General features: G+C 37.4%; 2 protein-coding genes across 3 annotated transcripts; one reads left to right on the forward strand and one right to left on the reverse strand.

The window, feature by feature from the left end:
- Positions 1-243: 243 nt before the first annotated feature.
- Positions 244-7,811, reverse strand: LOC110457433 (torsin-1A-like). The gene is made up of 6 exons (XM_021508719.1): positions 7,725-7,811; positions 5,561-5,779; positions 4,198-4,463; positions 3,911-4,086; positions 3,183-3,310; positions 244-1,136 (listed from the first exon to the last, which is right to left on the reverse strand). Exons 1-6 carry the CDS (start codon positions 7,750-7,752, stop codon positions 853-855), a joined length of 1,101 nt encoding a protein of 366 aa, XP_021364394.1. The 5' UTR covers positions 7,753-7,811; the 3' UTR covers positions 244-852.
- Positions 7,812-7,835: 24 nt separating this feature from the next.
- Positions 7,836-22,234, forward strand: LOC110457432 (transmembrane protein 144-like). Of its 2 annotated transcripts, XM_021508718.1 has the most exons (12): positions 7,836-7,901; positions 8,797-9,042; positions 9,625-9,744; positions 10,653-10,752; positions 11,449-11,529; positions 11,670-11,766; positions 11,943-12,017; positions 12,654-12,733; positions 14,731-14,837; positions 17,099-17,370; positions 18,486-18,593; positions 18,954-22,234. In XM_021508718.1, the coding sequence occupies exons 2-11, from the start codon at positions 8,805-8,807 to the stop codon at positions 18,585-18,587; spliced, it is 1,272 nt and encodes a 423-aa protein (XP_021364393.1). In that variant the 5' UTR covers positions 7,836-7,901; positions 8,797-8,804; the 3' UTR covers positions 18,588-18,593; positions 18,954-22,234. The 2 variants fall into 2 exon arrangements, with proteins under 2 accessions (XP_021364393.1, XP_021364392.1); XM_021508717.1 differs by having other exon boundaries at positions 18,486-22,234.
- Positions 22,235-24,159: the final 1,925 nt, after the last annotated feature.

The following is a 24,159-nucleotide window of genomic DNA, read 5'->3' on the forward strand; positions in this document are numbered from 1 at the left end:
AGGTATAATTAAGCAGTTTATCGGCCGATAGCGGCCGATAGCGGCCAATAACCTCGTTCCGTTCGGGAAGCGGCTGTACTAGCAGCGTTAGGCCCAATCGGTAACACCGGTCCTATCGGTAGGCTTGCGTTCGCACCGGGTTCGTCCTGCGGTCGTAAATCGGCTCGTCTCCGTTCGGGAAGCGTGCGTCCTGCGTTCGTGCCACAAAAAGTGGATACTTGGGCGTAATTCTAACTGTATAATTAATATTGTCAAAGTTAGATAAAAAGTAGCACCAGTCCTATATATTTCTTTATATTTCATTATACATTGAAAGAAATTTTCTTCAAACATGCATTTTCTAGAACCTGATTATCATCCAGTCATTTTTTAACTGGTAATATATTCACTTAACAGTGCATCAAAGACAATATGAAAAAATCAATTTTCACCAAAGAAGTTTGAAAAGAAAAACTTCCTCAAGAAGTGATGTTATTGCACATGTATGGCGGGAAGTTTCGTGACAGTTGGAAAAGAAATGAAGTCTGTAGAGCTATTTCTGTCAAACATTGTTTATAATAACTCTGACCTTTTTTTTTTACCTCAGTAGGTCGAAACACAAACTCAAAAAGAGGTTATGTTAACATGTGTGTGAAGTTTCATGGAAAATGGAGAAAAAGAATGTTTGTAGAGTATACGTACGTAGTGACACCATATAAATGAAGGACAGATACGTTACAAAGAAATGAACAGGCCCTATACACCCTCAACGACTCATCATGCGAGGGTATATCAATATGTCATAAGAATATCTATAGAAAATATTCATAAACCCATTATTTTTGTATCCATGGCTCCATATAACAAAATGTTTTACTGTAAACTGTCATCATAGCCTGCCATAATGTAGTCCACTTTCTCTGGAACACGCTTACAGCCTGTCACAGAAAACATTTTCTCATCTTCAGGGAAGTAAGGCAATTGATCTGCAATTTCTCTCACAATTCTGTCATCTATATCGCCATGGTTACGATAGTATTTTTTGGTGATGAGACTGTCTTTTATACACTGTCTAACATGTTTACGCTCCATTGGTAAAAACGGCAGGTGAGCAGAAATCATGTGTGAAAGGAGAAGCTCGCTGTGCCATAATCCACCTAGTAAGACAAAGTGAAATCATGCATCAAAATACATCATTGTATATATATAGCACACAGCAAAAAAAAAATATTTACAGATCAAAACACATTTTGTATATATAACATACAACAAAACAGTGTATCAAAGCATTGCTGCTGATAAATTAGAATATTAATTAGGCAAATTCATCCAAACTATTGTTATTTTTAGGCAAATTATATTTTTAATTATCACTGTATCTAATTAGAGAATTTCACTGAGGTTTGTTCTGTTTTAACTGTTGCCAGGCTGTGAAAGGAAACTACACCCCTGATCAGAAGCTCAGTTGGTTAGAGGGACGTTTTTGTGCTTAGAGGTCCAAGGTTTAATCCTGGTATGGCTTTGTTGAATTTCTTACATTCTAAACTCTGTTTTTCTTTTTAATCAATTCATTTTTTTGGTTTTGTTTGTTCATATTTATTGTTTTTCTTTATCAATATTTTGCAAAGTATTGGTTTACTTTCAAAAATGAAATGTATTAAACTTTCTGTCATGTAAGTTGCAGTGAAAGATCAGTTTCCGAATCAATGTAATTGTTTTTGGCATTGGTATTGGGATCCTTGAAATAACTGAGCATTTCTTTAAAATTTCTGGCTAAATATGTTTTTGTTCACAGATTGAGAAATTATTCATCAAGTTAATTAACTTTTATAAGAGCATCATTATCAATGTTTTTGTCAGTTGAACACATGAGTATGATAAAGCTATCAAGAAAAGCTACAGAAAATTAAACGATCTATTGTATAACACAAACTATTTGTGCATACTTTCTTTCGTGGTAGGAAGCTATTTAGATTGTTTTGTGGTACAAACTTTCGTGGATATCTCATATAAACAAACAGCAGTCAAGTATATCAATTTAAATCATCATTTCTATTTAGTGGTTCGATAGCAACCTTGAAAACCATGAATGTTTATACACAATGAACATTTCATGTTATACAGTGGTTGGTCGTTCAAGCCAGAGACGTATAATACAGAGATTGGCAACTTGCTCTTGGCCTTACCATTGGTCACTGGTATCGAGAGTTACGCTTCACCTGCGCCATATTGGATATGCGGTTCGCTGCATTCAACTCAAATCAGAATTATGCCATGAGAAAACATCGCAAATCAACGTAACATTAAAACCGTACGTAGCTACAAAATGTAGCTGAGATTTCCATGCGGTTTGGGAGTGCTACATTGAATGTAAACTTGAATGATTAAGTTTAGAAAACCCCAAACATCGAAAGATTGCACATCGTGGCTGTGTTTACATATCGGTAATTATTCTGGCTTCAGGATAACACTATCTCCGTTTTTGTTCTTTAGACAATTTCAAAAAAGTTTTCAGAAATTAATTATATGATAATATTTCTAACCAGGAAATTTAAATGAGGTTGTTACAATACTTGCAAAGTTTCATAATTCAGCTGTGAAAAGACAGGTTTTTCTGAGAAATCAAGTTAAAATGGCGGCTCTGATTTTGAGGGTTATTTCTATCATGACAAATTTTGAACACTATCTCCGTTTTTTTTCTTTAGACAATTTCAAAAAAGTTTTCAGAAATTAGTTATATGATAATATTTCTAACCAGGAAATTAAAATGAGGTTGTTACAATACCTGCAAAGTTTGATAATTGAGCTCTGAAAATACACTTTAAAATAACCATGTGAAAATGGCGGCTGTGATGTGCGAGAGTTAATTCCTTTCATGACACCGGCACTCCTTTCTCGTTCATCTTTTTATTTCAAAAACGTATTCAGATATAACATTATATTTCTAACCAGCTTCTTTATATGATCCATATATCTAGGATAAGTGACATGTTGACACGAACTAACGAATACACGATCGAACTCTCACACAGGTAACTCACTGACCAGACTATCGTCACCAGGTCGATAAGCTGTCAAAACAAACACTCGTAGATCATGCGTGATTTTGCGAGATCAGCGAGAGTTGCCAATCTCTGTATTTATACGTCTCTGTTCAAGCCAAGAGTAAAAGCTGTGGACCAATTTTACCATTAGAAACTCACTGTTTTTAGTGTTAACTGCGGCCTTGGTGATCAAACTCTCCATGTCTACTAGAGCCAGCTGCTCCCTCAGTCGTCCTTCCCTCCACTGGTTAAGTGTCTCGGTCAGTATGGCTTTACCAGCAGTGTTACTGTGGACAAAGAAACCATAGGTCAGTATAAAACTAAGAATCTTTATGAGGGTTACTATTTCTTTTACTATTTCTTTTGTATTAGGGTTACTAATTTTTTTTTATTAGGGTTACTATTTCTTTTTAACGAGGGTTACTATTTCTTTACATCCATCACACAAGGGTGACTGACAATATTTCTCCCACACAGATTATCTACAAGTATTGGATATATCAAGTGGAAATGTTACATTTCCTTAACACATGAATATGGAAATCCTGACAGAACAAACTTCACTAAGTGTTCAAAACAAAAGCTTGTGTGAACTGTCTGTTCATACTTAGGGAAAGATATCTTTTTCCCTATTTGTCTATGATAAACTTAAGATGTGTCAGTGGAATGCTATTTGACAATTGAAATCTGGCTTAACCTTGACTTAGTTCTAATACAATCACAGCAACATCATAAAATCAGACACAAGAACTACTAGAAACTTGAGTGATTTATATATAATTAGATGACCTTGAACCTACTGTACATGTCTTCATAAAGTGGCTAAGGTGACCTAGACCAAGAATGCCTAGAATGACCTTGACCCTAGATTGGCTATGATTTATTACCTGAGGAAGATAAAGATACTTTTCCTAAAGTCCACTCCACCCACATCCTCATAGAAGTCAAGGTAAGGCTTGACGATGTCTAGAAGTCCAACAGGCATCTTGTCTACCTCGTCAAATATGAACAGCGAGCGCTCACATTCAGCAACATTTGATTCAATCAACTCCTTTAACTTATCCTGTTATGAAATAATATAAGCTGTGTTAATAACAGGACTCAAACACATAAAAGTTATTTTGAAATATTAATATCTTTAATCATAAGTAATGTAATTATATAAATCACACACCTTATAAAGAGGCACCATTTCTTTGTGAGGGAATTCCTTGGTGGCTGATATGAGGTGAACATATTTACTTTTCATGCCTTTCCTGTACAAACTCTCGGCTATGATCTTGCTGACAAAGTTTTTGCCTGTGCCTGTACTGCCATGGAAGGAGAGGGCCAGGGCTTTACTTGGGCTGGCTGAGCGGGTGTGAGCACGCAGGTGGTTAATCACTGCTGACGTACACAGATGCTGTCCGTACACGTGTAAGTCCAAGGATCGGCGCAGGGCTACATTACAGAGTAAAATATAGGTGTGTAAATGTGTGAGTTGAAGGATCAGCGCAGGGCTACATTACAGAGTAAAATACAGGTGTGTAAACGTGTGAGTCGAAGGATCGGCGCAGGGCTACATTACAGAGTTAAATACAGGTGTGTAAATGTGTGAGTCGAAGGATCGGCGCAGGGCTACATTACAGAGTTAAATATAGGTGTGTAAATGTGTGAGTCGAAGGATCAGCGCAGGGCTACATTACAGAGTTAAATATAGGTGTGTAAATGTGTGAGTCGAAGGATCGGCGCAGGGCTACATTACAGAGTTAAATATAGGTGTGTAAATGTGTGAGTCGAAGGATCGGCGCAGGGCTACATTACAGAGTTAAATATAGGTGTGTAAATGTGTGAGTCGAAGGATCGGCGCAGGGCTACATTACAGAGTTAAATATAGGTGTGTAAATGTGTGAGTCGAAGGATCAGCGCAGGGCTACATTACAGAGTTAAATATAGGTGTGTAAATGTGTGAGTCGAAGGATCGGCGCAGGGCTACATTACAGAGTTAAATATAGGTGTGTAAATGTGTGAGTCGAAGGATCGGCACAGGGATTCATTACAGAGTTAAATAAAGGTGTGTAAATGTGTGAGGCGAAGGATCGGCGCAGGGCTACATTACAGAGTTAAATATAGGTGTGTAAATGTGTGAGTCGAAGGATCGGCGCAGGGCTACATTACAGAGTTAAATATAGGTATGTAAATCTGCGAGTCTAAGGACTGGTGCAGGGCTACATTACAGGATTAACTATAGGTATGTATATCTGTGAGTCTAAGGACTGGTGCAGGGCTACATTACAGAATTAAATATATATCCTTGGGTACCAAAAGTTTTTTTATAAATTTCAGTAAATAAACAAATGTCAATGATAAAAGCATTAACATTGATATCCCTTAAAAGATCATCATTACAGCAGCATGTATGAGGTAAACAATTTTATGTCATAATTAAGTAAAAAAAATAAGAATGAGAAAGAGATACCTAAAAGTAAAACAATCATAAATTATTACTCTGTCCCAGCACTCATTATCACTTATCAGTGATCAATATGAAATCTAACCTGTCTCATTGAGCATTATGTGGCGATCTATGCAGCATTCAGCAAAATATCGGCATTTGACAGGTCTGTAGGCGGCCATGAATGTGGCGGAGATTCCTGCTCCCACAGCAGTGATAATGGAGACAGGTTCCAGGCAGGTCGAGCTCGGCACCAGAAGGACCAGGCTTAGCCACCAGAGTACACCTTTAATTTTGAATGGCTTCATTGCCATTCTTAAAACTGAAAGGAAAACAATATGTACCATGCTGAGTTATACCAGATAACATTGTTCACTAAACCACTAGTTTGGGTATCCCCTTGACAAGTATACAAAGGCTACTCCAAACAAGAGGCCCAGATGGCCCGTATCACTCACCTGGATAATTAATATATAGATTTATATGTAATCGAGCAATTATGGGAAAATATTCTCATTAAATATAATACTTGCAACTATTTCCAAATATTTGCTGTCTCTAAGCAACAACTAATATTGGGCACCTTCTTGCTGTCCCGCTGAAGTGGTAGATTTTAAACATTTACCTCAATTTTCTCTATTGGGCCCCACCACTCTGCTCTCGGGGGGGGGGGGGGGGACACATCCTCCATTTATACAAAATTAAGGCCCCTTTGTCAAGTAAGGCTCTCCATTATAAGGAAGAGGGAGTTTTAAAGATTTATCCCTATTGAGCACTGCCCCTCTACCTGAACCCACCTTTTATATAAACTGGAGTCTCCTTTACCTAAAGATGTTCAACACAAATTCGGATATTTCTTATCTTATATTCGTATGGAAGGAGAAGGATTTTAAACATGTACTATTATGTTTCCACTATTGGGCCCCACCCCTCTGTTCCCCGGGAGTCCACACTCTACATTCATAAAGAAATGAGTCACTCTTGAGAATGCAGGCTCTACCCAGTCCAACCAAATTTGGTTAGAATACCTCAAATCGTACAGAAAGAGAAGGATTTTAAACTTTAACCTACACTTCCCCTTGTGGGCCCTGCACCTCTGCCCTAGGGAGGCCAAACATCTCACCGATACAAAATTGCTAAAGGATTCTCCACACAAAATTTGGTTTAAATCCCTCCAATCGTTCTGAAACAGAGGGTTTTTAAACATTTATCCCAATGTTCTCTCTAATGGGCCCCACCCCTCAGCCCCCAAAGGAGCCATGACCTCCATTTATACATAATTGAATGCCTCTTGCCCAATGATACTATATGCCAAATGTGTTTAAAACCTCTCCATTCATACAGCAGAAGGATTGTAAACATGTATCCATGTTCTCCCTCATTGGCCTGCACCAGTCTGCACCCATACCCTCTGAGTATATGTAAATCTTTAATTGAATTTCCCTTGCCAAAGGATTTTCTATACAAAATTTGGTTAAATTCTCTTTGTTTTTACAGAAGGTATAATTCTAAATGGCATATTTATTACCAAAAGGTCATCCCATGTCACGGCATGAGCCAATAGGATTGATCACAGGCACCACTGTAACAGCTGAAGGAGAAGGAAAATGCAATGAAGCCAAAAGGTATGCATGGGAGTCGAAACTCTAGACAGATGATGAAACTGGTCATTTGTTATATTATCACCAATGCAGTCAAGAACCTGCTACAGTAATACAGTGTACATGAAATTTCAAAGGCTTTAAATAGGCCTATACCTTTTGGTAATAAATATGCCATTTAGAATTATGCCCCCTCCGCATTAAAACCAATTAGTCACTGTAATATAAGCTAACCACGGAATTAGATTTCTATCTAAGTACGTGGTATAACCAGATCTCTGGTATAACTGTAAGTTATAACATATATATACAGATAGATAGGATAGATGGTAACAGGTCATCTCGGCACAAATTGTGGATACGACGACACAAAATACCAACAAAAGATTAACGGATTTCAGATTAAATTGCAACTTAAACATCAAACTAGAAAAAATAAGTACCGACTTGTCTTCACAAAGTGCCGAGGTAACCAAGTCATAAAAAGGCAAGTGCCGAAAATATAAGTGCCGAGGAAACCAAGTGCCGACTTCACCAAGTGCCGAGGCGTCTAGCATTACAGATAGATGCCTAATATAACCCCCATAGACAAATACACATGCCTATTCGTTCTAAACATAAACTATAAAGGCCTTCGTTTCGCAAACTGTATAATATATATCATACCATAAAATCCCACAATGGCAGGAACCATTAATTGTGTCAGTCTCTCCCGCGCTTCGTTTGTTTAATGTAATCATCGTACAAAACGAAAGAAAAACTATTTTGAGGTGAATCTCCGTCGCTCAGACGCTTTTGTATCATATGACGAGTTAGTCAGCGTACAACTATCAACAATAACAGGTAAATAGTGTCAATCTGATTAGTTACACAGTATTGATAACGATACAAACTTCACATTGATACAACAAAGTGTAGGACTGACTGTTGCTGATTATCTTAGTCAAAACGTCGATATCAAAATTATGTGTCTTAGAGATAATCCATTCATTTTCAGACAACTCGCAGGAGAGACCATCGGCTTGCCCTCTTTTATAAGATCGTGAAGGGGCTAGTGGCCATACCTGTAGATCACATATTGAATCCATCAAACACCCGTACCAGATAAAAAAAAATAGTGAAAATTACCGACATTTCCAGTGTAATACGGACAAATTTAAAAAAATATTGTTTTCCTCGAACAACAACAGAGTGGAATAATCTACCAGAAGACCTCGTCAAATTGCAAAAACTTAAAAGCTTCAAGACAGCACTACAAACTGAAACAATATAAACTAAAAGCGCACTCCTCCAATCCTGGAATTTATACTCAAATTTGAGGTCTTCCAGTAACAGACAGACAGAAACTTATTAACGGGTCGGGTACAACGTTCCTTCAAACACTTGGAGCGAACGGGACGTTATTCTTTCAACTAAATACATTAAATAACACAATAAAGCACATTTGTACACATATAGTTATCAACTTTGATGTCTAACTTTTTATGACAATGACCAACCACAGGCGCTTGCATCTGGTATTTAATACCTGAGCCAAAATCCACTACTTACATATATATATATATGTAAGTAGTGGATTTTGGGTTTTAGCTAAGGTATAAAATACCAGATACAAGCGCCTGTGTGGACCAACCATATCTATATCACTGACTTTGGTCTCCATTGACCAGTGTTTACTTTGAATATCAACAGTCATCGACTAAATTTACACTTTGATTTGTGTACTGATTTATTTCAGATCTCGGGATGGAACGTTGGAATGATGTAGTTGGAAATCTCACTACAGCTTTTCACAATGTGACAACAATATCTCCAAATGTGACAACAATATCTCCAAATATGACAACCATATCTCCAAATGTGACAACCATTTCTCCTGATTGTGATTCCACCCCAGAGTTTGTCGGATATATTGCTGTTGCAGTTGCTGTCCTTTGTTATGGAACTAACTTTGCTCCTGTGAAAAAGTTCGAAACTGGCGATGGTATTTAAACATTGTACATTAAACATACCTTGTATGATCAAGTTTATATAGTAGTGTGGCAGATTTTAATTGATCGATATATAGGATTACGATTGCATTTGTTGTAGCTTTGTGTTAGAGGGAATTTCCCTTTAGTATTTATATAGCTCAATTGGCATTTTGGTCGACTAGAAAGGTGCTTGTGGAAAAACACAACTCTATTTTAAATTCCTATTAAAGTAGTAACCAATGAAAGTTAAGTATTCATTACATTGAGTTTGTCAAGGAATATAAATGCAGGAACAGATTTAGATATCTTCATGTTAAGAGTTGATGTATTGAGTCTTGGAAAAAGATGTGCATTCATAATAAAAAAAATCACTTATTACAGAAAGGATTTAGAAAATGTTACAATACGATTAATTTTAAATTTGTTGGTTTTAAACTTTTTTTAATCAAACAAAAGTTGTGTTCCTTTGAAATATTAACACATTAAACCCGTTTAATTGCTCTGAGTATTTGCAAATTGCATGAAATTAAATGAATCACTGGTGTAGTTTGTCAAAAACGTGTACATATTTCCAATCTGCTTTCTTGTTTTAGGGATGTTTTTCCAGTGGATTGTATGCAGTGCCATTCTGTTGTCTGGCATAGTCATACAGATAGTGAGACAAAGTACATTCTACCCCATAGTCATGTTGGGAGGGGTGTTGTGGGAGACAGGTAAGATATTATACACTTAATGCCTTTAATTTGTTGTAGGGAAACACGATTCATGTTTCCCTCATTAAAAAATAACACAATAGTAAAGGTGATTATTTTGACCTGCCATTGTTGTCATCCTCCTCACTCAGTCGGAACTCAGGGTGTTGAGAAAGATATTGGCTGGTTGCAAAGACCCATGTAATAACCACGGATAATAATTTGTGAACCGCTTTGAGACGACCTACATTACAATTAACCTAGGTTGTGGTAAAACCATATATATAAGAAGCATAAATTGTTGTACTTTGTAAGAATGATGCCCAGGCATATTACAGTACATTCATGTACTTGCATGGTTATTATATTTATGAAAACCATTTTCTTGCCTTGGATGCTGAAATATGGATGGATTGGTCGAGTGGTTAACACTCCGGCCTTCCATGCATGCAGGCGGCCTGGGTTCAATCTCCGAAGTGGTCGTACGCATGGAATATTCAGAGAAAGTATTTTTCTCCTACCCACACAACTCCAACAACCCAGGTGGAGTATAAAATGGTCTGGGGTGGATGTTGCGGTATCTGTGCTGTAGCGCTTAAGTGAGGTGGCACTATTAATGATACCGTTGGAAGCACAGCCCCACTACAAACAGAACACATTACATCTCCAGCACACACGTAGTCATACATACATACAGAGATATAAGCCAGGTGGCATAGGACTAGTAGTAAGCGCCTGATAAGGCAGGTGCTCCTGCCAATTCCTCAAAAATTGCATTGATTAATGTAAATACTAATTGTATTAACTGTATATCTACAATGTATGTACTGTAAAGTGCTTTATAGTGGCTTATGTTAGCTAGATAGGGAGCTATATCAAATGTTGTTGTATATTTTTAGATATACTGTGACAGGTTCTTTGAATTACAGGTAACATCATGGTGGTCCCTATCATCAAAACCATAGGCCTGGGCTTAGGACTCTGCATTTGGGGAATGGTCAATCTCCTTAGTGGCTGGGCCACTGGAAGGTCAGTATCTAGAAACTTCTCTCAACCATTAACTATCCAATGGTCAGTGACAATTGATGGGACTGTGACAATGCAAGTGTGATGTAGAAGGTAGAAATGATCAATGAAGTTGGTGAAAGAAAACCGTTAAGTTCTGCCTAATGTAAAAACAAACAAAAACAGGTTTCCAAATGGAGGAGAGAACCAATGCCCACGTTGTTGTGTGTCGTAAGTGGGTTGTAGGAATCTACGATGGATACCCAATTGTTTTCACTAGTGCTTAATCAAGGAAGGTTAACACAAATAATAGCAGAGATTGTCAACAGTTGACAGTGAATAACTATCTAAACTGTATGTAAGTAAGGGGGGAAAAAAATGGTAATAATTTTTACATGTTCTTAGATTCATCTTATTACAAGGCTAATGGTGAAGCTCCAGTAGATCCCCCTGACTAGGAGGTGATTAGGGGCAGTCAGCTCCTTAAGATATGAATGAAAGAGAAATTCAAACCATACCCTAATAATGCTTCATTGTTAAATACAAACAAAGTACATATTTGTAATGATTTATGTACTGAAGGAGGGAAGACCAAACTTACCGATGACACTTGTGGATGATATTGATGGAGTTTAAATTTCAATAATAGTACTGACACAACCAGCACATGTGATAATTCTGAACGTTTCATAGTTATGTGTTTTTATATTAACTCCACAGGTTTGGTTTCTTTGGTATCACACAGGAGATCCCTGATGATCCTACAATGAACTATGTAGGAGTGGCGGTAGCAGTCTCAAGGTAACCAGCATACTGAGAGTTTCAAATGTATACCATGTACTTATAAACCCACCACAAAGTGTATGTAATGTACTGTAATTCATGATACGATTGTTAGTCATACCATTAATCCTGCTGATAGTGCTATTTGTATATTACAGTGCTGTAGTGTTTTCCTTTGTGAAGAGTACCATAAAGCCCCCTACTGATGGCGAAACCAGCGACCAAGACGAGGACTCTGACGCCTTAATATCTAGTGTGAGTACTACCTATGTACATGGTTGCAAAACAGCAAGAAATTACATTCAGAAATAGTACGTTTTTTTATTACCCATTGTCCCTGTTATTTTGAAATATAACACTTTTACGTTGTTTCAGTTTGTTTTTGAATATATGAAAAAAGGAAGTAAAATAAAGTATCCCTTCAATTGCAGACATTTGGTAACCCTAACGATTCCTTGTACTCTACGGGGAGTGGACAGGAGGACTTACTGTTTAACAGACCGGGGGTATGTTACTATGAACCTGCAGAGAGGACAATCCTTTTTTTGTGATTTATACGAGTTGTGTCTCATAATATGATGTGAATTATTTGAACTTTTTCACAAAAATTGAATTTATAAAAAAAAGTATAACTGCTCAGTTTGTTTTGAACAACAACAGGACTTTAAAACTTGTCTTGCTAGCTTTAAATAATGTCTGTTTTCTTTGTCAATCAAAAGACGCAAAATCACACAAATCAAACAATGCATAGACTTGGCATTTATTAATCATACCAAACTGATGAATGTCATTCCGAACATGTAAAATACATCTCAGTGATGTGTAAAGACAATTTATTATGAAATCATAGAGTTTTGTTAGTTTTCACAGTGAATGTATGTCTCCAATTGATCAGTGTATTGGGAAAAAAGCAACAAAATATTCACTGAGGTTACAGAAATCTCCTATATTTCTATTGTAAGAATCAAGCAATGAATATTTAAATATTAATAGTGTTACAAACAATATAAAAACAAATGTTATTTATATATATATATTATTATTTTTTTTAGATATTTCAGTGTTTAAAAAAACCCACTGGAATTAAATTAATGTTCTGTGATACTTTTATAATGTAATTGAAATGTTTCATCTCATTTCAGAAATCTGTAAATGGTTTATGCCACGAATCCCCAGACAATACCTTCCTTGACAGACTATCTCCAGGAAAGAAGAGAGTAGTGTATGTGACTTTTACTTTTAGACAATGAGCCTAAGTCCTGTGAAGAGTGGGATGGTGTTGTCCTGGGTGTGGGAGTGATATGGGTACATTTAAAATTTGTTTGTTAATGTATTTCTGGATATAAAACTCATCTGATGGATTTATCACAGGTAACATCTGTTTAAGTAGGGGGTGGGCTTATTTCTGAATATGAGTTTATCCCAGGTAACATTTGTTTAAGTAGGGGGTGGGCTTATTACTGAGTATGAGTTTATCACAAGTGACATCTGTTTAAGTAGGCGGTGGGCTAAATATTACTGAGTGTGAGTTTATCACAGGTAACATCTGTTTAAGTAGGGGGTGGGCTTATTCCTGAGTATGAGTTTATCACAGGTAACATCTGTTTAAGTAGGGGGGGGGCTTATTACTGAATATGAGTTTATCACAGGTTTCATCTGTTTAAGTAGGGGGTGGGCTTATTTCTGAATATGAGTTTATCACAGGTAACATCTGTTTAAGTAGGGGGTGGGGTTATTACTGAGTGTGAGTTTATCGCAGGTTACATCTGTTTAAGTAAGGGGTGTCTTATTACTGAGTATAAGTTTAACAAAGGTTAGATCTGTTTAAGTAAGGGGTGGGCTTATTACTGAGTATGAGTTTATCACAGGTTACATCTGTTTAAGCAGGGGGTGGGCTTATTACTGAGTTTGAGTTTTATCACAGGTAACACCTGTTTAAGTAGGGGGTGGGCTTATTACTGAGTTTGAGCTTTATCACAGGTAACATCTGTTTAAGTAGGGGGTGGGCTTATTACTGAGTTTGAGCTTTATCACAGGTAACATCTGTTTAAGTAGGGGGTGGTCTTATTACTGAGTATGAGTTTATCACAAGTGACATCTGTTTAAGTAGGGGGTGGGCTAAATATTACTGAGTGTGAGTTTATCACAGGTAACATCTGTTTAAGTAGGGGGTGGTCTTATTACTGAGTATGAGTTTATCACAGGTAACATCTGTTTAAGTAGGGGGTGGTCTTATTACTGAGTATGAGTTTATCACAGGTTACATCTGTTTAAGTAGGGGGTGGGCTTATTACTGAGTATGAGTTTATCACAGGTTACATCTGTTTAAGTAGGGGGGTGGGCTTATTACTGAGTGTGAGTTTATCACAGGTTACATCTGTTTAAGTAGGGGGTGGGCTTATTACTGAGTTTGAGTTTTATCACAGGTAACATCTGTTTAAGTAGGGGGTGGGCTTATTACTGAGTATGAGTTCATGACAGGTAACATCTGTTTAAATAAGGGTCGGGCTGATTACTGAGTATGAACTTATCACAGGTAACATGTTTAACTAGGGGTGGGCTTAATACTGAACATGAGTTTATCACTGTTAATCTCTGATTAACTTGGGGTGGGCTTATCACTGAGCATGGGTTTATCACTGGTAACATCTGTTTACCTTAGGGTTAGCTTATCACTGAGCATTGGTTTATCACTGGTAACATCTGTTTACCTTAGGGTTAGTTTATCACTGAGCATTGGTTTATCACTGGTAACATCTGTTTAACTTGGTGGGAAGGCTTATCACCAAGCTTGAGCTTATCATTCACAGGTAACATCTGTTTAACTTTGGTGGGGGGGAGCATGTTACCCAGAGCATGGGATTATCACTGGTAACATCTGTTTGAGGGTTGGGCTTATTACAGAGCATGAGTTTATCACAGGTAACATGTTTAACATGAGGATGAAATAATCACTGGCAATATTATATTTAACTTCATGCGAAAGAGCATGTTACTGACCATGAAATTATTCTTGGTAACATCTGTTCAACTAGGAGTTGGGCTTGCAACTGCAGCATCTACTCTCTTCAACAATTGGAATGTAGACGTTTTAGCTGTGTATATTAAGCAGCCTAGAATTACCCGAAGGAGAATAATGGCCAAGGCATGAGTTAACAGTATATTGTGTAACAGGAGAATTATGCTGTAAGTATTAATTAACGGGATGTTATATTACAGGGGTATATTGCTGTCAGTTATATCAGGAATGCTATATGGACAGATCTTCACTCCGTCCCTGTATATACAAAGCAACAACAAATCTTACCCTTCAGCTAGCAAGCAAGGTAGGTATCTTTAAATAAATATGCTATTTTATTTTAGTTTAATTCTTACCAGGTCACCTGGACAACTAGTTAATTTCATACGAGCTCACTTGGCCAAAAGGACCATATACATGTACATGAGCTTATTCCATGACATGGCAACCATAGTAGTCTGTCATCCAAAGGTCATCTTTGTTTTAAACACTCCTGGTCTAGAACAGCTGTGGGGATTTTGACAAAAAATAATCTGGAGCAATGTCAGGCAAGGTAGACTGATTGTTGTAATAAATTTACACCTTAGGGAGGAGGGGCTGGGCCAAATAGGGTAAATAAAGGCTGGTACATGATTTGGCCTTCTAAATTCTAAATTCTATAAAAAACTTTTTACATATGGGTTAAGGCATTTAAACGAAATCAATATGGAGAATCCTTCTGTAATGAATTAAATTTTGTATAAAAAAGGCTATGCCTTTCCTTGGGAAAGAGAGGCTATGCCTTTCCTTGGGGAAGAGAGGATATGCCCAAAAGGGGAAAGTAACTTTTTTAAAATCCTTCTCCTCATAAAGATAAGGGGATTTTAACTAAATATGATTTGGAGCATCCCCAAAGGGAATCACTTTTATATAAAGGAAGAGTGATGCCCAAGGAAGTGGCAGGGCTTAACAGGGTTAACAGAGGTATATCTAGAAATTCCTTTTCACTTCTGTTAAGATACCAATTTTTTCCCGAAGTTGATCTAGAGTAGTTGAGACTCTATACATGATCTTTGGGTGTAGAATTATACTACTCAAATAGGATTCCACTATATAATAATACATGTATACACACATAATAAATATAAAGAGAAATAAATCCAAGCTACCAGCCCCTGCAAATCACAATCCTAAAAATGAAACCATGCTTCCATGATTAGCCTTGGGGTCCAGCCCTGCTCGTGAAGACTTAGTCCCTTTGTCTGATACTATATTTCCACTCAATTAGCAATCTATGCAATTGCTTGGCATGAGGAGAGGGACACAATCATGCAATTTTAGAATGAACCTCTGGATCCAGCCTGACTTAGTCTCTTGGTACAAACATAGAAACCATTGAGATTCCCACCCTATAACCATAATTAATGTCATTGCTGAGCATGACGAGACAAAGTCAATCATGCTTCCATGATTTACCCTGGGGTCTGCAACACTGTGGTAGGCAAAGTTTCAAAACAAAGAAAGCTTCAGATCATTGCATTTGAAGAGCATATAATTGCTAGTCATAAAAATAAGAATACATTAATGCTGCTAAGATTTACTTTGGGGTCTGTTGTCACCCCTTTCAACTTTTATCCAAGTCATTACATCAAATGGTCAAGAAACCAAGCCTTAAAGAATATTAACAATGGTTAGGCATAAGTGACAACTACTTTAGGATTGGCGAAGGGGTCTGGTCCTATCTTTGGGACTTCATCCCAGGTCATTACTCCCTATAATCATACACATATACATAATTATGATCTCAACAAAATCCTTTGCTTCCGAAGTATACATGTTCCTGGTTCTAGTGGACATTGGTTGTATACAGAAACAGTAAGCTTTCCTGTGGGATGATGGGCAATGTCAAAAACTGACAAACTGAGGTTGTTTTAAATTTTGTAAATGCCTTCTCCTTTTGAACAGTTGATAGTTCTTTTACCAATTTTGCTATAAAAACTTCTTTGGACAAGGAAATAAAACACCACATAAAGGAACGGTGTTGTATGCCTTGATACAGAGATACGGAGCCCAACAAAAAGAAATAAATATTATCGTACTATTGATGAAACTATTTTGGGTCTATGTTAGGGATGCATAGCCTCTGGTAAATGATTTAAAAAAATAAATCTTTCTGTAACTATTGTAAGAATACCTCTTTTGAGCTTCACTGTCACAGTTTTGTCACACTGTAGCATCTTCATTTCTGAATGTTTAATCACATATGGAATGGCTAACTAATTAACATATAAATGGTCAAAGAAATTAATTGTTCAAGTACATTTTTTCTTATACCTTGATTTAGCTCCCTTTTCATGGCTTCAGGACATTAATGTCATACAGATCCGTTTAATACTTGAATAAATCATCAGTTTTAAAAGATATATACCAAACAGTGGGTAATTAAGCAGTAAAACAAATCATTGAAGATTCTATGTCCTATAAGCATTATTACTTGATTCGTACCCTACACTAAATCACTGATTAACAGTTAGGACTCGGTACCAAGACCTGTTGAGTTTGTCTTTTACATTGAACTTTGTGTTACAGGTCTGGATTATGTTTTTGCGTGTTTCTGTGGGATCTACCTCTCTAGTACCGTGTATTTCTGTATATATGCCCTGATCAAGAAGAACCGACCACGTGTATATCCACGGGTCATTGTACCAGGAGTCGTCTCCGGCATCATGTGGGCTGCAGCCACTTCATCATGGTTCGTCGCTAACAAGATCCTGTCTGAACCAGTGGCGTTCCCCATTATAACCACACTTCCTTCTGTTGTGGCTTCCATTCTCGGCATATTTGTCTTCAAGGAAATAAGAGTGAGTGTTCTCAATAGATACTTTTTCCATTATCATTTTGATAGTAGCTATATAGGGGTTGTATGTTTTTAAAACTGAAGACAAACTCCTCCTTGGTTTATCGAGTAACATTGTATCCCAAGTGGAACTTACTTGTGGACCCTAAAATAACAGAATAACAATAACAATAGATACAACGTTCATACAATGATTACCCGCACACATGTAGTGTACACACAAGGGGCATGACTCAATCAGTATTCTCAATACACTTGAAGTATCCCCCTCGGACATCAATCAAAGAGAGATTCATCATTTCATCTTTTATCTTTACATCTCTAAGTGTATCAGTATTTGCCTTCAAACTGAGTGATACACTTATTGGGTATTGAAATAATGTTATACATAAAAAGGTAGGAGTTCAACATTTTATAGAAAACGTTATCTTGAAACACTGTATATTGTTAAGAGGCATTAAGACATTATTGCATCACTTTTTATACGCCCATCGAAGACGGGGACGTATTATGTTATCACGTGAGCGGGCGGGCGGGCATGCGAACGATGTCCGCTCAATATCTCAAGTAATTATTAACGGATTAACTTCAAACTTCACAACAAGGTTAATTACCATGAAAGCTCGGACATGTTCGATAACCGCCATTATCCGACCATAATTTGTGGAGTTATGCCCCTTTATGGACTTGCCGAAACAGTGTCCGCTCGATATCTCGAGTAATTATTAACGGATTAACTTCAAACTTCACAACAAGGTTAATTACCATGAAAGCTCGGACAAGTTCGATAACCGCCATTATTCGACCATAATTTGTGGAGTTATGCCCCTTTATGGACGAAGGTTAATTTCCGTAGAAGCTTGGACAAGTTTGATAACCATTATTATCTGACCGTAATTATTGGAGTTATTCCCCTTGGTTTCATTAATGCGATGCATGCGTTCCATGATGTTGTATTGCACTCATTGATCTACCAGTTATGTTGAATGATTTCTCCTTTAATATCAAATACTCACAAATACTTCATATATTTCAATCATATAAACAACTGCTCATTCAATGTGTGATGGGCGTATTATATACCGCTCGCGGTAACCTTGTTCTTTGTTGTATTTGCAGGGAAAACGAAATATCCTGATATTAATGCTTGGGTTCTGTATGGCTGGATCTGGTGCAGTGTTAGCTGGACTCTCAAAACACGGCGAGTCGTGCCACCACTAACACGAGGATGACAAAACATGGCGAGTCATTCCACCACTAACACAAGGATGACAAAACACGGCGAGTCGTGCCACCCCTAACACAAGGATGACAAAACACTGCGAGTCGTGCCCCCCCTAACACAAGGATGACAAAACACGGGAAGTCGTGCCACCACTAACACAAGGATGACAAAACCCGGCGAGCCGTGCCACCACTAACACAAGGATAACAAAACACGGCGAGTCGTGCCAACCCTAACAAAAGGATGACAAAACACGGCGAGTCATTCCACCACTAACACGAGGATGACAACACATGGCGAGTCATTCCACCACTAACCCAAGGATGACAAAACACGGCGAGTCGTGCCACCACTAACACAAGGATGACAAAACACGGCGAGTCATTCCACCACTAACACGAGGATGACAAAACATTCGAAGACGTGCTACCACTAACACAAAATATCACAACAAGCAGATAGAGCCCTAACAGAACATGCAGCATGACCACACACGTTACAATAACAAAGCTCGACAACCATAGCTACCATGAACGTGAGACATTCACAACACATAGCAACAAATGACACCACGAACGTGAGACATTCACAACACAAAGCAACCAATGCCACCAGGAATGTGAGACATTCACAAAACATAGCAACCAATTAAGCGCAATGACACCATGAACGTAAGACATTAACAAATCACATAGCAACCAGGGCTACCAAAAACGTGAGACATTCACAAAACATAGCAACCAATTAAGCGCAATGACACCATGAACGTGAGACATTCACAAATCACATAGCAACAAGGGCTACCAAAAACGTGAGACATTCACAAAACATAGCAGCCAATGTCACCATGAACGTGAGACATTCACTAAACATAGCAACCAAGGCCACCACGAACGTGAGACATACACCAAACATAGCAACCAAGGCCACCACGAACTTGAGACATACACCAAACATAGCAACCAAGGCCACCACGAACGTGAGACAGACACAAAACATAGCAACCAAGGCCACCACGAACTTGAGACATACACCAAACATAGCAACCAAGGCCACCACGAACGTGAGACATACACAAAACATAGCAACCAAGGCCACTACAAAATTCAGACATACACCAAACAGCAACCAGTGCCATTGCTAATGCATCACAAAGAAAGGACAGCAATACCACTATTTACACGGAAGAGATTGCCGCCACAAATGCAAGAAATATGTACAGAAAGCGATATAATTACAACAATGTTCATTTATTACCGGTGATATTGATGAAGTGAGAAATTACTATATATATTTTAAATCCTATATAGATATATCTCCCAGTCTGGCATGGGAACAAACACATTTCGACAGGGAATATATATACATGTTTATGTTCATTGAAGCGAAAGTACAGATTTGTTTTTAAAATGGTAATATAACTGCCACAGTGTCAATTATACCCAGGAAGGAAGATCTCGTTCAAATATTCATTTATTTTTTATACCAATTCATGGAGAGGGGAAGTGTGAGCTAACATGTTATATGTATATATATGTGTAAGGACGTTCAATTCAGATATACCTACATTAAAGTCGAATGTATTTTAAATGAATTCACAAGTATTCAAATGTTGTACAAACTAATTTTTCATTTTAGAAGTTAAGGGAAAATCTGCAGTACAGGATATTTTCCTTAGCTTCAATAATGCTTCCCTATTGGAAAGCTCAAGGAATATCAGTAAGTTAAGGAATATTTGTAAGCTATGGCAAAGTAAATCCAAAATGATTTTAAGTTTGCTCCCTAAGGTTAAAATGCTTCTGTTAGCCATACCACCACAGATAGATGTCTGGTTTTCTATCCGTCAAAATGTCTATGTCTGGTGTCCGGGCCAGAGGAAACTTGGGCTTACAAGACCTCTGTTTGTCAAAATATGAAAGTCTTGTGTCGGGGCCAGAGGAATTTCGGGCACATGTAATATGGTGAAGTTCAAAGCGGTTTATATAACTGATGTTCAAATACAGGGAGCAGTGCTGATGACAATCAATAAACTAATGTATTGATTTACGTTTCAGTGATTGCTATATATAGCCACGGACTAAGATAATACATCTAATCTAATTCCGTGATATAGCAAAGTACAGCTGATATACAAAAAAACTGTATGCCGTCAAATTCAATCTAACTTCGTTATTATATTTGCTATAAAACCTTAGATTTCTTTTGTTTCCTTTGCATAATAGGAGACGTTTTAAAAGACTCGGCCTGCTTTGACAAAGTCGTCAGAGGCGACTAACATATGACTGGATGCAAAATTGACTCTTAAATTCAATGTCTCCTTCGGGACACGATAGACACCAACATTGATATTTTAGACTTCTGTCGTTTCGTTTGTGTCCTCTCGCACACCTCGTTACAGCATACTTTCCTAGATAGCTCTGGTTAGCGCCATAGTCATATTTATGTGACGGATTTGGGCGCCATGCTCTAATGTTAAGTTATATTATGGCATTTCAGTAAGATAGCATTTCAAGGCTGCCATTCAGTTGGCTAGCTCCGGCCATTGCCTTAGTTTATATGAAATATTTTTGTTTGAAACACGAAAGCCAAAACAAAGAAAAAAACTTACCTATGTTTCACTTTACATCATAGCAGCTCATGATGATGCATACAAGATGAATTCTGAAAAAGACAGCATATGAATCTCCGTACAAATGTTGATCTCCACTTTTTTACCATCTGCCACCTAATCATGGTTTATGATGGACGATTGTTATGTGCTTTACATACATGTTTATGTGATGTGGTTGATCTTTCCCTGAAAACAGCCCCAAAATCCCGAGAGTTGCTCTCCCTAACGTTTTAAGTGAGGTTGTTTCATATTACTGTGTGTTGAGAGCGTATCCTTTGGATGATTAAATCTGGCTGTTATTGTGTCAATAAATCGTGTTATGTTGATATAAGACACAATCTTTCAAATCATGATAACCCTGTAACAAAATGTTGTGTTCTGTTGTATTAAATGTAAATATTCGCCCAGAACATGTTTTGGGGATTGTGATTATAATTGATGGCGCGATGAGTACTATGTGCGTCCCAATTTTGCATATGCACACATAATACTGCATAACCAAAAAATTCCCATTTTTTTTTAGTTTTTTTTTGCATATGCAGAGTGAATGTTACGAAATTGAATACTCACAAATATACTAGTATTTGCATATGCATACTTTTAAATTCAGTTTTTGCATACACCAAAATAATTTGTCTGGTATGCAACTTATTTTGTATTTATACAGTCTATTAAGTATGGAAACAAATAGTATCCAATATTCGATTTTTTGGTATCAAATATTTTTTTACTTCTGCCGAAAAATGTTTGTGGTGCATTTATCGTTCCACATTGTAATGCATGAAAATTCACCTCATTAGAAACTGGTCAGTGCAATCTCTTCAATCAATCTCATCACTCAATCTCATCACTCAAATTTTTTTTTATTTGTAAATTTTCCATCTATAGTTTTCACGGGCATTTTTTAAAATTGCTTTATATCTAACAAGGTTTTTTTCATGTACTGTTTGTTAGTTTGTGTTAGTTATATTTTACAACATGTATCTTATAAGTAGTTTGGTGAAATTGAAATAAAATAATACCTTACTTTCACTTGTTTTCGTATAATTTTCCTTTGTGAAAACGTGTTTAAACATGATTATACCTCATAAAAGTAAAAATCAATTAATGCAATTTCTCAAAGCATCATTAACCCCTACCCGTTATACGTTATTATGAACAGCAAACTGCAATTGTATAACGATGTATTTAATCGGAGTGCATGTCTTTTTGTTAAATTATCGACGTGTTCTGCAACAAAGCTACTGGATGATGTTCAATCAACGTCATCAAACTGGGCCTTCTATCAATGGATATGTATCGACACCCACGCTGGAAAGTCTTCTAGATAATGCCAGAGGTGATCAGTAGCTGTCTATATCAGAAAATCAATTAGCGACCATTCTATTCCCTGTGCCAGACACAATGCGATACCCTCTCCACTGCCCTTCGCACCCACTGAATAACGCCCCTGATGCTTACGTCAACCTATTGAACTGTTTTCGGAATGCGATTCATCAGTTTGCGATGAATAATCATTGCTAAGTTTGTTTTAAACACAAACAGTAATTGAAAACTTAGTTTGCGAGCTTTCGAAAACGAGTGCAAATGACCGATGTCTCGACTTTAAACCGCTGAAAACAATTAACTAAGCCACAATGTGACGAAATAGTAATTATAACGAGACATTCTCCATATAGCACTCTACAGGCAGTCAAATGAACGGGTAATATGTTTACTCATTCCGCCCTTTAATGGATGTTAATAACTTCATTGAGTTATTGGAGTTTATTCTCAACACCACTTATTTTTCATTCAGGGACAAAGGTTACCTGCAAAAGTTTTGGGGGAGCCAAGTATCACCTAATGTTGCTCATTTATTCATGGAGCAGGTGGTCATCACAACTGCTCCGATGGAGTGTCGTCCGTAACTATACAAAACACTTGTTACGACATCTAAGAAGTAGTCAAGAAAGGTGAGGTAAACAGCCTATCAACTCGCATAACCAGGTTGATGATATAGGTGCAATAACATTTACATCAGAAGAGGAAGACGGAACAATTTCTTTCTTGCTGGTATACCGAAAAAACATTCGTACAGACCAGTAACTGAACATCAATTCACACCATCCACTGCATCAGAAGTTGGGGCGTAGTTCGCAGTCTCCTGGACAGATGCAATAACATCGTAACTGAACAGGAAAACATGGACATTGGAAACCAACATATTAAAGAAGCTCCGACAACATGTGGATATCGCGAATGGTTGATAAGGAAAGAAGAGAAACAAATGGAAAATAAATGTAATTGGAATGGCCCTTAGATACACATACATACAAACACGGAGAGAAAAAACTAACGGCATGGTCACTATACCATGCATAAAAGGGGTGTCTGAAGCACTTTCAATAGTGTTGCGCAAACATCACATCAGCACGCCCATGCGACCTCACAACACCACCAATTAAGCAACTATCAAAGTTCACCTGAGACGAAAGACAAAACAGTGGTGGATTACCAAATTCCATGTAACAGCTGCGACCTCAAAAATCATCGGGGAAACTGGCCGGAAATTTGGAACACACTTAAAAGAACATCAGAAAGACTCTGAATCTATGAAACAGCAAGTCTACACTAGAAATACAATAAATCAGCCCTTACAGACCATGCAAACATACACAACCACATCATAGATAAGAACAACTCTAGAGTGCTTATAAGAAAAGACAACTCGAAAGCGAAGAAAATAAAAGAATCCATCTGGATTAGAAGGAAAGGAGGAAAGCTGAACAGAGACAAGGGGCCACCAACTAAGTCATCTTTATGACACCATTTTAACATTAACTCAGGGGCGGAATGGGTAAACTTATTACCAGTCACTCTGACTGACTGCAGTATTATATTGCTGTATGGCGAAAAGTCTAGGTATATTCCGAAAGCTGAATTTGTTACATTGTGGCTTAGTGAGCTGTTTTCAG

This window comes from Mizuhopecten yessoensis, unplaced genomic scaffold, assembly GCF_002113885.1.
Source record: "Mizuhopecten yessoensis strain PY_sf001 unplaced genomic scaffold, ASM211388v2 scaffold9133, whole genome shotgun sequence".
Lineage (NCBI taxonomy): Eukaryota > Metazoa > Mollusca > Bivalvia > Pectinida > Pectinidae > Mizuhopecten > Mizuhopecten yessoensis.

Bases quoted from the DNA above. Each gene is read 5' to 3' on its own strand.
- LOC110457433 (XM_021508719.1), bottom strand. From the start codon at position 7,752: ATGGTTCCTGCCATTGTGGGATTTTATG. The intron at 5,780-7,724 runs GTATGATATATA...TTTTCCTTTCAG, and splicing joins TGCCATTGTGGGATTTTATG to TTTTAAGAATGGCAATGAAG. The intron at 1,137-3,182 runs GTGAGTTTCTAA...TTGTCTTACTAG, and splicing joins CGCAGTTAACACTAAAAACA to GTGGATTATGGCACAGCGAG.
- LOC110457432 (XM_021508717.1), top strand. From the start codon at position 8,805: ATGGAACGTTGGAATGATGTAGTTGGAAATCTCACTACAGCTTTTCAC. The intron at 11,767-11,942 runs GTGAGTACTACC...CTTCAATTGCAG, and splicing joins CTGACGCCTTAATATCTAGT to ACATTTGGTAACCCTAACGA. The intron at 17,371-18,485 runs GTGAGTGTTCTC...TTGTATTTGCAG, and splicing joins TTGTCTTCAAGGAAATAAGA to GGAAAACGAAATATCCTGAT.